Source organism: Rhamphochromis longiceps, linkage group LG11 (assembly GCF_057381845.1).
Source record: "Rhamphochromis longiceps isolate RC_006_pf linkage group LG11, R_longiceps_female_GT1.1, whole genome shotgun sequence".
In the NCBI taxonomy this organism is placed as follows: domain Eukaryota; kingdom Metazoa; phylum Chordata; class Actinopteri; order Cichliformes; family Cichlidae; genus Rhamphochromis; species Rhamphochromis longiceps.
The window spans coordinates 39,163,851-39,180,646 of record NC_140567.1 but is presented as its reverse complement, the minus strand read 5'-3'; the positions used below and the strand labels follow the sequence as shown (position 1 = coordinate 39,180,646).

At 49.8% G+C, this 16,796-nt stretch overlaps 2 protein-coding genes across 2 annotated transcripts; one reads left to right on the top strand and one right to left on the bottom strand.

Moving 5' to 3' along the window:
- Positions 1 to 679: 679 nt before the first annotated feature.
- kiaa0319 (KIAA0319 ortholog) lies at positions 680 to 7,759 on the top strand. Its single transcript, XM_085424041.1, has 16 exons — positions 680 to 871; positions 1,731 to 1,788; positions 2,176 to 2,822; positions 2,901 to 2,988; positions 3,157 to 3,258; positions 3,620 to 3,751; positions 3,822 to 3,975; positions 4,051 to 4,199; positions 4,304 to 4,455; positions 4,615 to 4,753; positions 4,838 to 4,997; positions 5,073 to 5,209; positions 5,299 to 5,421; positions 6,423 to 6,513; positions 6,589 to 6,680; positions 7,151 to 7,759. The coding sequence occupies exons 2-16, from the start codon at positions 1,746 to 1,748 to the stop codon at positions 7,306 to 7,308; spliced, it is 2,367 nt and encodes a 788-aa protein (XP_085280167.1). The 5' UTR covers positions 680 to 871; positions 1,731 to 1,745; the 3' UTR covers positions 7,309 to 7,759.
- aldh5a1 (aldehyde dehydrogenase 5 family, member A1 (succinate-semialdehyde dehydrogenase)) lies at positions 7,751 to 13,982 on the bottom strand. Its single transcript, XM_085424042.1, has 10 exons — positions 13,564 to 13,982; positions 10,970 to 11,053; positions 10,542 to 10,712; positions 10,294 to 10,410; positions 10,046 to 10,189; positions 9,814 to 9,957; positions 9,579 to 9,737; positions 8,926 to 9,089; positions 8,751 to 8,809; positions 7,751 to 8,664 (listed from the first exon to the last, which is right to left on the bottom strand). The coding sequence occupies exons 1-10, from the start codon at positions 13,852 to 13,854 to the stop codon at positions 8,453 to 8,455; spliced, it is 1,545 nt and encodes a 514-aa protein (XP_085280168.1). The 5' UTR covers positions 13,855 to 13,982; the 3' UTR covers positions 7,751 to 8,452.
- Positions 13,983 to 16,796: the final 2,814 nt, after the last annotated feature.

The following is a 16,796-nucleotide window of genomic DNA, read 5'->3' as shown; positions in this document are numbered from 1 at the left end:
GGACATGCTATATTGTATTTAGATAGAAGCTAGCGAGCTAACTCCCTGCTAACTTCTAACTCCGTTAAATGTCATAAATTCCGTTTTCATGGATGCCTGGATGTTAAACTCAATTGTTACACCTGGTAGAGCAGAACGCTGATCATTTTATTAAAGATGAAAGACTTTAGACAGTTTTTCAACTCTCAGTAATGCCATAGTGATCGTTTGATATATGGACCCGCAGCGGAGTTTAGACCCAGACACTGCTAGTGACGTCAGACTGAACAACCGGATACAATTTAAGAATAGAACAGAATATAATTTATTTTATTTTTATTGTCATTTTGCTCCAAGCCAACTGTGCAGGAATAAATAACACACAGGAGAGAAAATAAAGGCACACAATGGAGGGCAAGGGGCAAATTAATGCAGTTCATTTAATCCGCAACGGAACTCGCACAGTATTCCCGACAAAATAAAAGCATAGTTGGGTTTTGAAATTTCCAGTAAAGGACAAAACTTTTCAAACAAAGATAAATGTGTTAAAATTGCGTTACATGATATCCAGATATCCACAAAAAAACGTCCAGTGTATGCTCGCTCCCTGTTCATTTCCCCTGACATGGTGCTGATATAACGGTTTCATTTCAAACACTAGGATTTGTAGGCTTTATTTTGAAAGGTATGACCGGATGTGTATGCGTGTGATTTTCTCGGACGTACGGCGCTCGTGCTTTCTCAGCATCGCAGTGTGAGCAGGTAAATCTTTGTGGTTGAACCCCCAGCGCTGAGTCCAGTATGAGGCCCACGGGGCTGACGGGATCCGGCCGGGAGGAGCACTGAGGAGCCGAGAGGCCTGCTGGGAGGCCCGGAGCGCCGCAGGAGTCAGGTGCGTTACATCCAGGTTAATAACCCGCGCGCCGTTTGCGGGTTCCATAATAAAAACCTGCAAACGGCGCGAGGACGGTGTAATCGGTGAAACGTGCGAACACTGAGACGTCTGCTTTTGTCTTGGAGCTGTAAATGTTAAAAACAGCGACCTGCGACGGCAGGTGTTGGATTCTCATCGTAATCTGCGCTGTTAGCCTTCATCATGCAGAACTACATTTAAAAATCTGCAAAATTAAAGATTTTTATTCAGCAGAACAAAAAAATCAGATGACTAACGTAAATTCAGTTTTCTTTCACTACGTGCTGCGATTCGGCTCGTTTATAAGTGGTGGTGCTTTTTCCCTGCCTCGTCCTGTTTATCAGGTTTCCCTCAAACGGCCTCACGGAGTTTGATTTTTTTAGCGCAAGGTTTCGGGTTTACTGGCCTAAACCTTTGCCGAATTAAAGGATGACTAATTTGGGCCCTTCAATTTTTATGAATGAAGCTTAATCTTTTGTGAATATTTACTTATAAATAATGAAATATAAACTAGTCATTTTCTGAATGGTACCCTGAGGAGCGTGGAACAGCCAGAGCGATGCCTGGAATGGATTTTTGCGCTTTTAGCTACTGATAAACAAGCACGTGTTTGCTTCATGGGGAGATTTTTTTTAATATCAAATTGGGTTTTTTGGCCTCGCGGGGCCGAAGCTTTGTTTTCAGTGACAGCGTGGCTGCTTCGTGCTGCTGGGCGGGGCTCCAGGTGGCGCTGTCCACCGTGACGGTGCTGAAACCGTGCAGGGAGGACCACGTCGCTGCTGTCAGGTGTGTGAGGAGCAGCGATGATTTTTTAACCTTCTGTGATCGATCGTTTCAGGCTGACGGACCAACCATGTGGGAAAACATGCTTCTGCTACTGATCCACGCGGTGGAAGGTAAAACCATTCAGAAATGTGGACGTGTCAAAAATGTCAGCATGGATTAAAACGTGTCATACCCAGGACTGTTTAACCAGTGTTGGGAAGGTTACTTTTAACATGTATTCCACTACAGATTACAGATTACATGCCCCAAAATGTATTCTGTAACGTATTCCGTTACGTTACTCAATGACAGTAACGTATTCTGAATACTTTGGATTACTTAATATCTTATCATGCTTTTTACAACTACATGAATGTCCTACTGCCCTTTGCAGTATAAAGCTCAGACGTCTGCAGGCTGCGGGTGTCTCTGCAGCGAGCGGACGCCCGCAGTTCATCAGGAAAAATGTAAAGCTGTCTCTCTCCGCATGCATCTTATTAAACCCGTTTCTCTTGCAGCTGCAGTGGCATCTCAGTGCTGGCAGGGGGCGACCTTCTCCGAGGCCGTGGTGTCTCCCGTGGTCGAGAGCAGCGGTATTCTGCGGGTGCCCAGCGTGTCGTCCCTGCCGCAGTGCGTGGCGGCGTGCTGCGACCTGCCCGGCTACGACTTGGCGTGGCTGTTCGAGGGCCGCTGCTACGTGCTGAGCTGCCAGCAGAGGGAGAACTGCCAGCCCCGGCAGACGCCTGGCGCCGACTCGTTCCTCGCCTTCCTGCGACGCCCGTCCCCGCAGACACTGGTGCTTCAGTCCTTGGTGAGGGGGGAGCCCTACGGCGGGCGCTGGAGGCCCCTCTCACGCTCGTCTGAGGTGCCCGGCGACTTGGAGGCCCTGAAAGATCTCTCCCTGTTCGACATGCCACATCGAGGCTTCCCAGACCCCGGGATGCTGGATGTCGAGTACTCAGAGGACAGCCAGGAGGAGAGGGGTGGAGCCAGCCCAGAACAGGAGACCAATCAGCCACCTTTGAAAGGGGGGGGCAGCTTCAATCAATCAGAGGCTGAGGATGGTCCAGAGAGGAGGCCGACAGAGAGCAGCGCGGCCCCGGGCGTGCGCCAGGGAGAGGAGGGTGGGGCCAAGAGACCGACGGAGGTGGCGCCACAGGAATCAGTGAGTTCAGAGCGTGAGCTCATATGATAACTGTCTCCATGGAGACCAGTCTGCAGCCTGTCATTGTTCTCCCTACAGACGCAGAGCAGCTCCACCTCTCCACCCCTGACACCCGAGGCCAGCTCAGAGCCAGCCCACACCTCCAGCAGCCCCACAGCAAACCCAGGTAAGCACCTCCGTCAGGTCAGGTCAGGTCAGGTCAGCACACCTCCGTCAGGTCGCAGGTTCACTCCAGTTTATTGTTTTAAAGATAAACTTTAGCAAACGTGTCTGAAGAGCCTCACAGGTCCTGTCCCTCTGACCAGTGGAGCAGTAACTTGTCCTCCACATGCAGCTCCACCCCTGCTGGTGTCTCTTGGAAACCCCGTAGAGGCGACCACAGTGAAACCCGCCACTCCAGCCGCCACTCCAGCTGCTCCTGAACCTACCACGTCAGGTGAGTTTATGACTAAAAAAATGTTTGTTTAGATCAACATTTGATCTTTTTAAATATTTTTATTTAGTCTTTTTTAAGGAAAAACAGGTTATTGAGTTCATGTCAGGCAGTGGAGTCGCCCCCTGCTGGTCACTGTAGATGGTTCATGTTAAACCAGAGACTGTCACGTGTAGGAGTGTAGTTACTGCCCAGGAGAAACTTTGTGGTGGTTGGAGGTGACTCATTTTAGTAAGTGGGTGGTGTTCACCTGAGACAGTGTGAAGGTCAAAGTTCAGTTTAAAGACAAACAGGTGACCTCAGAGAGACCAGGTGAGGAAGCAGGTAAATGAAAGGAAGAATTTAACCTTCATTTCTCGCACAGACGCTGTGAAGATGCTTCAGTCTGCAGCCGGAACTCCACCTTCCACCACCCACCTGACTGTGACCTCTGACCTTACTACCCCGACCTTGTCAGCAGCCAGCTTTAACCCTACGACTGCGACTGAGTCAGCAGGTAAACTCGACGGGTTTAATGCTTTCTGTGGCTTCACACCGACTCTTTAAACCTCCTCTCGCTTTTCCAGCTTCAGCGTCACAGGTTGGAGGGTCAAACCGCGGTCCGGTGGCCGTCGTGGGCCCCGACAGGAGCCTGTCTCTCCCGGTGAGCAGCTTGCTGCTCAACGGCAGCGGCAGCAGTGACGACAGCGGCATCGTCAGCTACCGCTGGGAGGCGGTCAGGTAAGTCTGGAGCCTTTTTTCATGTTCCTGTGACTGAAAGATCAAATTTGTTCAGTCGGGTTTCGTGTTTTCCAGCGGGCCTCCCGGGCTGAGGCTGGACGACGCAGATCAGCCCGTCGCCACAGCCTCGGGGGTTCGGGCGGGGCGCTACACCTTCAGACTGACCGTATCTGACCAGGAGGGGGCGACAGACAGCGCCTCGCTGACCGTCAAAGTCCCAGAAGGTGAGCGACTCGGTGTTATTTGTGGAAGGCGGAGCTCTTCCTGTCAGACTCGTTTAAATCACAAACACGCTAATCTAAGGTCGTCTGCTTCCTCCAAACTCCAGCCGGTAGTTTTCTTCCGGTCGCCCACGCCAGCGGCAGCCACTCGCTCACTCTGCCCAACAACTCTCTGGTTCTCAGAGGTTCGGTGACCAACGCCGATCAGACCGCGGTGCACTTCCTGTGGACCCGGGACAGCCAGAGTCCTGCTGCCGGGGTGAGTTCCGACCGGCGCTGTGACGCTTCAAATCAAACTTTATTAATGAGCGCAGGTGACCCGGGGGAAACTAAACTTCAGTTTAAATCAGTGGCGGCTCATCGACCTCACACTGTGTGTGTGTGTGACGGAGTGACCTTTGACCTTTGCTGGTTCCAGGACGTACTGTACGGCTCGGATACTCAGCCCTCGCTCTACCTCGCCAACCTGGTCGAAGGCACCTACCTGTTCCAGCTGAAGGTGACCAACGCGCAGGGGCGCTCCGGCTCCGCCACGGCCACTGTGGAGGTGCGACCAGGTGAGGCTGGAAGCTCGCCGTTCGTCCCGTTTTGTGTTACGCAGGCATGCGCCGACATAGATGTGTTGTCCCACGTGTCTGCAGAGCCCGGTGGCGGCGAGCAGGTGGAGCTGGAGATGCTGGTGTCGGTGTCTCAGGTGAGCGTGGCTCAGAGAGACACGGTGGTCCGACAGCTCGCCGCTCTGATCCACGTCCTTGACAGCGACCTCCACGTGCGAGCGCTGCAGGGACACTCCCACATCAGGTACCTGCACGCACCGCGGACTTGCCCCTCCACGTGCCGGCTCGCCATAACCTGTGATGTTTTCTCTGCTTGCAGCACCGTGTTGCGGTTCTCCGTGCACGGCACCTCGGGGCCCCTCTCTGCCTCCCGATTGGTCGGCGTGCTGCGCAGCCAGCTGCTCTTCGAGAAAAGCGACTACCTGTTGTTCAGAGTCCTGAGGGTGGACACCGTCTGTGAGTCCAGCCGGGGCACGGCTCACCTGTGACATCTCAGAAAGGGGCGGGGCATTTGTCTGTGTTTAACGCGCTCGTTTTTCCCTCAGTGTGTCTGCTCAGCTGTTCGGGGCGTGGTCAGTGCGATCCAATCACCAAGCAGTGTGCCTGCGACCCCTTCTGGACCGAGAACCTGATTCGTCGTTACCTTGGCGATGGAGAGAGCAACTGCGGTAAAGTATGATTTGTAGTCTTCGGTCATTCCTCACGTGACGGCGAGAAACGACAGAAAACTTCATTTACATTACAAACTCGTTCACAACGAATCCTTCAGTCGTTTCTGTTTAAACAACTTTCACACAAACTTGTGACGTTTGTCCCTCGACTGCTTCGTTCGTCTGCAGCAGCAAGTTGAACAGGATGTGAAACAAAGTTCAGTCTCAAAGTCCAGAAACTTGTGAACGGAGATGAAACATCATGTAGTGAGTTTCATACTTTTCTGTCTTACTGGCTGCAGTCAGCCCGTTTCTGACTGCAGAGCTGGGGCGGGGCCTGTGAGCAGCGTCCCCAATCACGCCTCGCTGGCTTAAGACAGAAAGAACTGGGTCCTGTTGTTGTAGCCGAAACGCTGCAGCTGCGCGTGTAAGGCGACAGCCGCACACGGTGCTGCAACCCGGGACTGGGGCGTGACAGACCCGCCCACATGTTCGCACTTTTCACGACACTTCTTTATTGCGGCTGTCGACTTACACGCGCAGCTGCAGCTTTGCAGCAGATGCGCATATTATTAATGTAACTGCAGCGAATTTCTTTGTTCCGCTGTGAAAGCGATGCTGATGTTAAACATGAGCGCCGCGGGACTTTTCTGCCTGGTAACTGTGCGTGTTAGTGTCGTCACTGATCCATCATCACCTTTATTTATAAAACCCTTTAAAACAACCCCAGCTGAGTGCTGTACATTGGAACTATAGAATAAAATTAGATATCAATAAAAGCCAAATAAAAGAAAGTAAACGAGGCCGACAGCAGCAGAGACTAATGCAGGAACCAGATTTGATGGTAAGCTGGTCTCCGAGTGCACGGAGGGAGAAAGAGCTCTTTATTCAAACTGGCCTCCAAACGAGCAGTGAAGCCTGTGCACACACCTGTAAATGTACCTGTACGCATCACACAGCACACATTCAGGTGAAGCTCCGCACGAGCCGCTGACCTGTCGGCTGTGCTCCTCTGACAGAGTGGAGGGTCCTGTACGTCATCCTGACCAGCTTCGTGCTCGTCGTCCTCATCCTGTCACTCGGCTGGACGTTCATCTGCTGCTGTAAGAGGTGAGGACGCCGCTGCAGGTGATAGACTGATCCCAGGTGTGCTTCCGTGCGTGAACTGGTCTCTGCTGCTTTCAGGAGACGACAGACCAAAGCGAGGAAGAAAACCAAATACACCATCTTGGACAACATGGACGAGCAGGAGAGGGTGGAGCTCCGCCCCAAATTCAGTGAGTCACATTGCCATAGTCCGCCTGCGGAGGCTGTCGGGGTCGGTCTGCGGCGGCGTTCTCGTTGGTTCATGAAGTCGTTTCACTGCGGCTCAGTTAGTCGTCACCTTGGAGGCGGTCCTGCGGGGTCGCTGATTCACTCTGCAGCTATCACGTGACCAGGGTGTGGTTCATCGCTCTTGTCCTTTCCCAGGTGATCCATGCGTTCTCCTAAAGGACTCCCACCTTGGGTCATGTGACTGAGCTCAGCTCAGCGACCTTCGGGACCTCAGGTAAGAGCAGAGTCGTCTTCATGAACCAAAGCGAAGCCGCTTCCTTCTTTTAAAGCACCTGACTGTTCCCACGTTCCTGGGAATGTCCCGCTGTTCTTTAGAGCAGACGTTTCCCCGGAGCGGCGGGAGGTCGTCCTCCATCTTTATTCAATGACTGAGACTTAAACCATGACCCCCGCTGACCTTTCCCCTGTGCAGGTATCAAACACCGCAGCACGGAGCACAACTCCAGCCTCATGATGTCCGAGTCGGAGCTGGACAGCGACCAGGACACCATCTTCAGCCGCGACCGGCCGGTCCGCAGCAGGAACCGCATCAGCACCATGGCTGCCCGCAACGGCGACGCCTTCGGATGACGGGGCGGCTGACCTCTCGCAGACGCAGAATGGTGCATTCTGGGACGTGTATGAGGGACCACATTACCCAGTTTTCAAGAGAATGCTAACATGTCCCATTTCAAAGGACGCAAGGAACTCGAGACCTGGAGGACGGACGCGCGTCTGCTCGGACATAAGAGGAAGAGCAAGAGGGCGGGACACATCAGGCATCGCACCACCGCCACGTGCCCGATTCACAGCTGTGAGCTCGTTAGCTAACAGAGCGCTCACCAGGAAACACGGCAGAGTCAGCTGACGACGGCGTCCGATCACACGGTCGTGGTTCGTTTGAGCCCGGGTCACAGACGCCGTCCGCCGGGTTAAACTTCATCAACGTTTGTTGGCTAACGAGAAGCAGCGTGTGAATCAGAGACGAAGGATGTGAGCCGACACCTCCGACATAAAAACACCAACACAGAAGTAACACAAACTCGTCTTTAATGTGGTCAGAATACAAAACGCACACATGAACTTTGACCCCATCAGCTAAAGTCACAGACAAACATCCAGGTATTAAACTGCTACGAGAGCGTTTCACACGTAGACTAGCCGAGTCGACAGGTTTGCACCCGTTCGTGTTTTCATGGCTCGATGCGGCGCCGGCTGTCGCTCTGTCGGCTTCGTTTCCAAAGGCGCGTCGCTCATCACGCACAATTTCTTTAGGAATGAATCAAGTTTCACGATTCAGGAGGATTCATGCGAGTTGGAAGCTTTATGGACACTCGCTGCGCCACGGGTGAAGCAGAAAATAATTTTTAAAAACAAGTTTCATCACAATGTGGCGGTTTGTTAGCCCCTCCCCTTCAGTTTACAATCCCTTAACACTGATAGCCAATCACAGCAGACAGGGCAGATAAACGGACTGAGTAGCGCCTCCTACTGGTGTGAGTTTGGGCAGTTCAACCAGTCTGAGACGGGTTCAGATAAGTTTAAGCTTCGTGCTGGTGCCGAGTGTGTGAGCGTAGAAGCGACAGCTGATTCAAAATGTGATTTACAAAGTCCGATGTTGGACGTTTTTGATCCTGCATGAATTCAAACTTTATTGAAGGAGTTATCACGTGTTAATAAAAGAATCCAACCACCTCCACCGAGTCACAGCTTTTGTACCGCCTCCTCTTCCTCCTCACGGTTTGAGGCCTCCAAAGCACATGTACTTCACTTCCAGGTACTCGTCGACGCCGTACTTGGAGCCCTCGCGGCCCATGCCGGATTCCTTCACCCCACCAAACGTGGCCTCTGGCGTGGACAGCAGCCCCTCATTGACGCTGACCATCCCCACCTCCAACGCCTCCGCCACCCGCCAGATCTGACTCACATCCTGTGAGTAAAAGTAACCTGAGAACAAAGGAGGAGGTTAGAATGAACAGCCCGCGATCTGCAGTCTAGGAACCAATCGGCTGCATGCACGCAGGTGGACTCACCTGCCAGCCCGACGCTGGTCGCGTTAGCAATAGCCAGAGCCTCCTCCTCCGTGTTAAACCTGCAGATCAGACACAGGCGAGCTCAGACGGCTTCACGATGAACAAGAATCTGCGTCTAGCCAGGATTAAACCCGCAGATCAACAAATCCCGTCTCGATCATCTGTCTGGACTCACCTGATGACGGGCACGAGCGGCCCGAAGGTTTCCTCCTTTGTGCACAGCATGTCGGCGGTGACGTCGGCCAGCAGAGTCGGCTCCATGAAGGAGCCATCGAGGCGCTTCCCGCCTTTTACCACCTTCGCCCCGCGGGACACGGCGTCCGAAATCTGATGTAGCACCTGGGAGGCAGAGACGGCGTTCAGCGGCGTGCTGGTGCGGTCTTTAAACAAACTTCAGTCATTTATCGTCGGCAGTAATGTGGTGTCATGTAATTAATATATCCTTAGTATCCTTATTTTATTGCTTTATGTATTTTAATAATGAAGGTTTGTAGACTCACAAACTAAGCACTCAGCCAGGCTGAAAACAGGAAGTGTAGAGCTATACAGCATGTTAATAAATACAGGAAGCCAGACAGAAAAGAGGAAGTTTGCCATATAACAATGTTTGTATTGAAACTGTGACGTGTAAAGTACCAAAATAACACCAATATGAGGCACAGGTTATGATTCTAATGTTAGAGATGCTGCAACTGGCGTCTGGGCTGTGCAGGCGTCTCTTCAGAAGATGATTGAATAAAAGAAATAAATGTTCTAACGCTGAGTCGGTTTTCTCTGCTCTGTCACGGGGACGAAACAATCCGGGTTAATAGTGGAAACGGCGTTTACCTTCTCTGCGGCGCGGGTGTTGATGAGCGGCCCCTGCGTGGTGTTGGGCTCCGAGCCGTGACCCAGACGCAGCTCGGCATCCATAGATCGCCCCAACTTTTCCACGAAGCGGTCGTAGACGGCGCTCTGGACCAGAAACCGGTTCGAGCACACGCACGTCTGCAGGAAGAAGAAGCGTTAGTGTGCACAATGGTGGCGTTCACCTGTGGAACAGGTCAGCAGGAGACACCCTCACCTGGCCTGAGTTCCTGAACTTGGATGCCATGGCTCCGCCCACCGCTTTGTCAAGGTCTGCGCTGTCAAACACAATGAAGGGGGCGTGGCCACCCAGTTCCATGGATACCTTCTTCACGGTGTCAGCGGCCATTTTCAGCAACACCTGAAACCGAAGTTTTATTTAAAGAAGAGTTTCTGCTTTTTATGTGGATCTGCGGGCGGCGGCGCTGCGGGCGGCGCTGCACTCTGACCTTCCCGGTCGCCGTGGATCCAGTGAAGGAGATTTTAGCCACCAGAGGGTCTGTGCAGAGGACCTGCCCGACCGAGGGCGTCGACTCTCTGGAGCATGGAACCACATTGACCACCCCTGCCGGGATCCCCGCCTGCTCCGCCAGCTGAGGGGGAAAAAAACACGCCAAAACACAGGAAGTGACTCAACAATGTGTGTCCCACGAAGAAACAAAGTGCCGACCCCTATCCAGATGTTTGACGTACTCACCTCTGCCAGAGCGAGAGCCGAAAGTGGCGTGTCCTCAGCTGGTTTAACCACCACCGTGCAGCCGGCAGCCAGCGCGGCGCCGACCTTCCTGGTGATCATGGCGCTGGGGAAGTTCCACTGGAAACAACCAAAAGCAAATTCTTTGCGGGACGTCATGTGATGGATTCATTAGGGGTGGGTTTTGATTATCGATTAAAATCGATTCTAGCTTGGATAACGTGATATCAATTCATTAACGAGCTGCTCACCGGTGTGATGATGGAGGCCACGCCCACCGGCTGCTTCAGGAGGAGGAGCTTTCTGTCTTTGGCTGGAGATGGCACAATGTCACCGTAGACTCGCCGCGCCTCCTCAGAAAACCACTCGAGGAAGGAGGCGGAGTACGAGATCTCCCCGAGAGACTCGCACATCGGTTTACCCTGCAACACACGCACGCAGACGCAGAGACACGCAGACGCAGAGACACGCAGACGCAGAGACACACGCAGCAGGATAAAGATGAGTGTTTGTTACAATAAACACTTTTACAAAAACTTCTTGAGGTTTTCTTATTTCGTCAAACAAACATTTTAAAGTAGTATTTATTTGAAAAGTACTACAGTACAAGTACTCACTCGTTGCTGACATGTACTGCATGTTCAGGTGTCCTACAGGTGAGTTCATGTGTCATACTCACACATTCAAACGTGATCAGCTGGGCGAGCTCATCTTTGTGCAGCGTCATCAGCTCAAACCATTTCCTTAGCAGGACGCTCCTCTCCTGCAGGACGACCAATCAGAGCAGAGCACGGGTCACCTGCACGCCTTCATCGTCACATTTAACCGTTCGCCCCTGTCCCCCGCCAACATGCTTCACATTGATGGAGACTCGGAGAGAGAACTTTAGTTTCATCAACAATACACAAACAATTCTCTCATTTACAAAAAATCTATATAAACTTGAGTGAAGGACCAGAGTGAGGAAACATCCCGTCCTGAGTTTGCTCCTGTAGATTTCCGTCCCTGCTCGTTGGTTCATCCTTCAGCGAGTCACCTCCTGTGTTGGTGACTGTATGGAGGTGGAGCTCAGTCACCCTGCTGACCTCTAACAAAGCCGGACTTTGTGTCTGAGGCTGCGAGCGTTTAAACATTTAACTTAGCTCAGCGGCATCCACACACTGACTGCTGACGCCTCACAGCAGATAACCAGAGATGGGCAGTAACACGTTACTGTAATCCGATTACTTTTTTCAAGTAACGAGTAAAGTAAGGGATTACTATTGCAAAAACGGTAATTAGATTACCGTTACTTTCCCGTAGGAACGCTGCGTTACTGCGTTACTAAAACCGTGATTTTTTGCGAGAATGTCTCATGACAGTGACGTAAGCGAGTGCGACATTTGTGACAACAGCTGTGTGCAGATCAACAATGGATCATATATCGAGTGCAGAGAGAGTATGAGCGTGCAGCGTTTAAAGCGTGGAAGTACTGACCTTACTTTGAGTTTGATTCCATAAAAAGTGACAAAAACATTAGTGTCCGCTGTGCGTGGGAAGAAAACTTCTTTTTACAGCGAAAAAAACCTCTAAACTTCCAACAAGCACCGAGTAGCTACGACGTAATGGGAAACTCACAGAGAAACTCGCGGATTCTTCCACTGACCGCGGCACACCTGCACCAGGGTAACCCTCCGCCTATCCTACTCCTGCTTTACAGGTGAAAATAGAGCAACAGGACCGCTGAGTCTGTGACTTTATTTATTTTCTGCTGTGTTTTACTTGCATCTATTTGAAAGACTGAGTGTAAACACAAAAAATATTTTATTTTATGTGCTGGAATGTGCAGAAAATAGGTTTAAATGTTAAACTAATTTCTTCCAGTCAGAGAATGTTGCAGATAATTAAATGTTTGCTTGATGCATAAAGTTAAAAGATTAAAACTAATAAAACAAGTTTTAAAAAGAGACTTTTCCATCTGATTACATTTTATATGATGGATTATGCAGAAAAAGTAGAACTGGGCTGAAAGATCTATCGCTTTATCACCTATTCAGGTTGTAAATCGTGTTTTTAAAAAGCAACTAAGTAATAATAATAATAATAATAATGGATTGGATTTATATAGCGCTTTTCAAGGCACCCAAAGCGCTTTACAATGCCACTATTCATTCACTCTCGCATTCACACACTGGTGGAGGCAGCTACAGTTGTAGCCACAGCTGCCCTGGGGCAGTCTGACAGAAGCGAGGCTGCCATATCGCACCATCGGCCCCTCTGGCCAACACCAGTAGGGTAAAGTGTCTTGCTCAAGGACACAATGACCAGGACAGGGAGCCCGGGGGATCAAACCGGCAACCTTCCAGTTACAGATGTGCTTCCCACCCCCTGAGCCACAGTCGCCCCAAGTAACTAACTAAGTAATGAATTACTTCTGAAAATAAGTAATCAGTAAAGTAACGGGATTACTTTTTGGAGGAAGTAATCAGTAATTATTTACTGATTACTTTTTTCAAGTAACTTGACCAACACTGGCAGATACCTGCATTAAACACCTGCTGTCCACCAAACTCCGTTCAAATACGGCGTAATTGTGCTGTCAGCGGGGAAACCGCGTCTCCTTACTGCAGCTTTGTTTTGTGACTGTTTAAGGGGCGGTGCTCATCTCGGCTCACGTGTCTGTCTCCTGTCTGCGAGTCATTCTTCACCTTTGATTTGTGCGCATCCGCTCCGAGTGGCGCGGCAGCAGGAAGACACTTGTTAAAGTTTGGGTTTAGTCTAAAAACGGATTTCTGTGAATTATGAGTTAACCGAATAAACATTTCCAAACATTTAACGGTTACGAAAGCTGTTTGACGCCATACTCAGTCAATACTTATAATTTAAGGTAAATTTAGTTTTTTAGTGGAGTAGGGAGGGCGGAGAAGACCATGAAAGAAAGTTTTGGATTTGTGTGAAAATCCGTAAATCAGGTGGTTTCTGTGTTAGCCGTATTAAAGTCTGACGTGTGTGTATAACATCTTTGAGATAAACTCCGTCAGTCAATGTCAATCATTTGCGTAAGAGTTCCAGGCTTTGAGTTGACTACGGAGGGCAGAAAGTCCAATTTAAACAGTGAAACCTGCACATATCGTAGTATCCGGTGAATTTTATGACATCCGAATAAATGTCTGGCTTCTGTCAGTCGGGAAGATGCCAGCGTTGGGGTGTTTCGTTTAATTTTCAGGGCGGAAATGGGACATTAATTTTAAATAGTCGGTTTTTAAAGTGGAGTTCTGTGAGAGCGCAGCCTACCTTGGCCGTGTACTGCTTCCAGGAGTGAAACGCTTTGTACGCAGCGTCCACCGCCTGCTTGGCCTCCGCGGGGCCGCAGTCCGACACCCGGGCTATCTCCTGCCCGGTGGCCGGATCTAGGACGGGGAACACCGAGGCAGCGGAGATCCAGCGGCCGTCCACGTAGCCCTGCGTCCGGAGGAGCGGAGCGGAGACATCCAGGCTGTAGCTTCTGTGCATGGCGGCGGGCAGGCCGGGGAGGAGCTGCCGGAGGAAGCAGCGGGTCTTCAGCACGCAGACAGCAGCGGACATACCGGGGGGTGTGCAGCCGGGGAGCCGGACTCTATGCTGGATGTTTGATCCGTTCGTTCGCGCAGGTCTGCAGCTGGAGCCTCTCGCGGGTTTCCGTCGGTTTCAACCGGTGCGACAGTCACGTGACTCCGTTCAAACGCAGTGAGCCTTCCGCCCGGAGCCAGTGTTGCCAACTTAGCGACCTTGTCGCTGTATTTAGCGAGTCTTCAGGCCCCTTAGCGACTTTTTTTCTAAAAAGCGACTAGCGACAAATCTGGCGACTTTTTCTGGTATTATTGGAGACTTATTTATGACGACTTTTTGACGTGAAAGAGCGTGTTTCAAATTCAAAATTCAAATTCAAATTTTATTTGTCACGTACACAGTCATACACAGTACGATATGTAGTGAAATGCTTGGACAACTGCTCGTGACCTAAAGAAAACAAAAAAGGAAAGGCTATGAATAAGATAGGAAATAAATATGAAAAATTAAAAAGGGTAAATTTAACTAGGAAGGAATAAAATATAAATTAAGGTTAAAAATGAAATAACTGTACAACACAAATTAGAATGAAGGGTAAATTTAACTGGGAAGAATAAGATAAAGATAAATATATAAATTAAAGTTGAAAATAAAATAACTGTACAACAAAATACACAATACACAATATAGAACTATATAAGAATGTATGAAGAAATCTAAATATAAATAAATATATACACAATAACAGCGTTGCTCTTACTCTCACCAAGCAGCGGTGCTGCCGTGGGCACCTCACCCGTGCCAAAGCGCTCACGGGCGGAGGACAGTCCTCCCCCCGCTGCTACCAGGGCAGGAAACGTTCACACCTGTGCGTCCAAACGGCAAATGAATCGCGCATGAGTGAAGCCGCTGCTCCGCACTGACTGTAACGCAGTCAGTTCTTTTACTGTTATGCTGTTTTGGGGATCACAAGGTTTAAAAGTACTTATAAATACACACACAGTAACTCCACCAGAGCGCCTATCTCGGGTCACTTTTGCCGGTCCAGGCAAAAGTGGAGCAGTGGCATAAAGGAGCAGGGTTGGAATTGTGACATTAAAAAAACAATAATTGCTAAAAGAAATTTAATTCGTAGTTCTAAATAAACTATAAATGCATTTAGGACGTTTTTTACTCACTTTGTCTCTTCCACGATGTTGTTTCTCTCTCCAACAGCGTAGGTTACAATTACATTAGCATGACCAATTATGCAAATTAGGCGATGACGTCATTTGGCGACTTTTAGGACAGCCAATAGCGATTTTCCTTACTGAGGAGTTGGCAACACTGGCCGGAGCTCCCTGTCTCTGCCGGGGACAAGTTTGTTTTTGGAGGCGGTAGAAACACACATACCCACACCAGTACCATCATCACCATCATCATCGTCGTTGTCGTAACATGATCAGAGGAACAGAATAAAGGTGAAAAAGAGTGAAGCTCAGTGATGGTTACCAGCAGGTCTGAGGTTATGCTGATGATATTCTCTCTTCAGCCTCCATCAGCATCTCCCACAGTGGTCTATGAAGCCGAGCCAAGGCCTAGTGCAGCTGGCACAGTCTGAGAGAGGAGTCTCATCCACACTCCGAACCCACGGTGAAGAAGGTGTGCAGGTGTGTCAGGGACCTTTCTGTAGGAGGACAGGATGGTCTCCTCCCAGTCCAGATACACCTGCGCCCTGCAGCATCCCGATGTAGGAACTGGGATGCTGATGCTTTTGATCATGTGATGTTGTAGGTCCCGGCCCTTTCTTTCCTCCCCCCTCCGCCTCCCAGTAACAGCAGCCTGCTGTCACCCAGTCGGGGTATGACTGCCCCTCCCTCAGCGGCTCGGGCCCTAACCCAACACGTTTAAGCTGCCAGACACAGGTACTGGAACCCTCCAGTGTGATCATGTCTGTGGGTTCAGTGGTGGGATCATCACCATGACAACCTTAGTCCAGATACACAAACATTGCAGGTTTGTTTAGCATTAGCATCACCACTAAACCAACATGACTTGCTTAAATTTGCCTGACAGCAAACCTAGATTGATATTAGGTATGTTATAAAGATAACACTTCCCATTGGTTCCTGAAAAGTGTTTGATATAAACAAAGGTCCCGCCCCCCACATTGCAAAGGTATGACATCATAACAATGCGATTGATCCCTTGCATGGTTATGGTGATGTAGGAACAACACAAGCACTCTGGGCTCAGTGTTGCACCTTCTTACCGCTCAGTGCACACTGCAGCATCTGCAGCCACCTCATCCAGATTCATCAGAAACCATCACATCATTTTTCTTCTTACAGCTGAGACAGTGTCTGACACGTAGCGTGCGATTCTTAAAATCCATGTAACACCCTGATACAGGGCCGTGCAGAGAGGTTTAAAGGGGCGGGTGCTCAAAGTTAAAAAGGGGCACGTTGAACCAGGCTGAATAACAACAACACACATTCATCAAAAATCTAATATGGGAGGGCAGGGCTGTGTTGAACTGAGACTGTAGACATTAAAAAGTCCACAGGAGAGATGGTAGCTGATTAAACAAGTGTCATGAGATAATAACAAAATGCAAAGATTGGTGACAGCACTTAGGCTCTGCCTGTGAATCACTCTTTGCTTCTCTTCTTCCTTCCTTCCCATCATTTCATATATCACTCTCCACTTGCTGTCCATCTGAGAACAAGGCACAACTTGCTATTGCAATAAACTATAATCTAATTATCCACACCTAACAACTCTTGCACTTAATCTATAATAAAATGATGACAGAAAAATGTTATAGCACTGCCTTTAGTAGCCTCACACAGCTCCTACTGTTTCCTCCTCATGTCCTTACCAGCCATGTCTGCACAATGTTATATCATGAGTAATATTTTTTTTAAAAATCCATCTAAATAAAACACACACATGCACGCACACACAGTGACATTTTAGACCTTCTTCAGAATACTGTA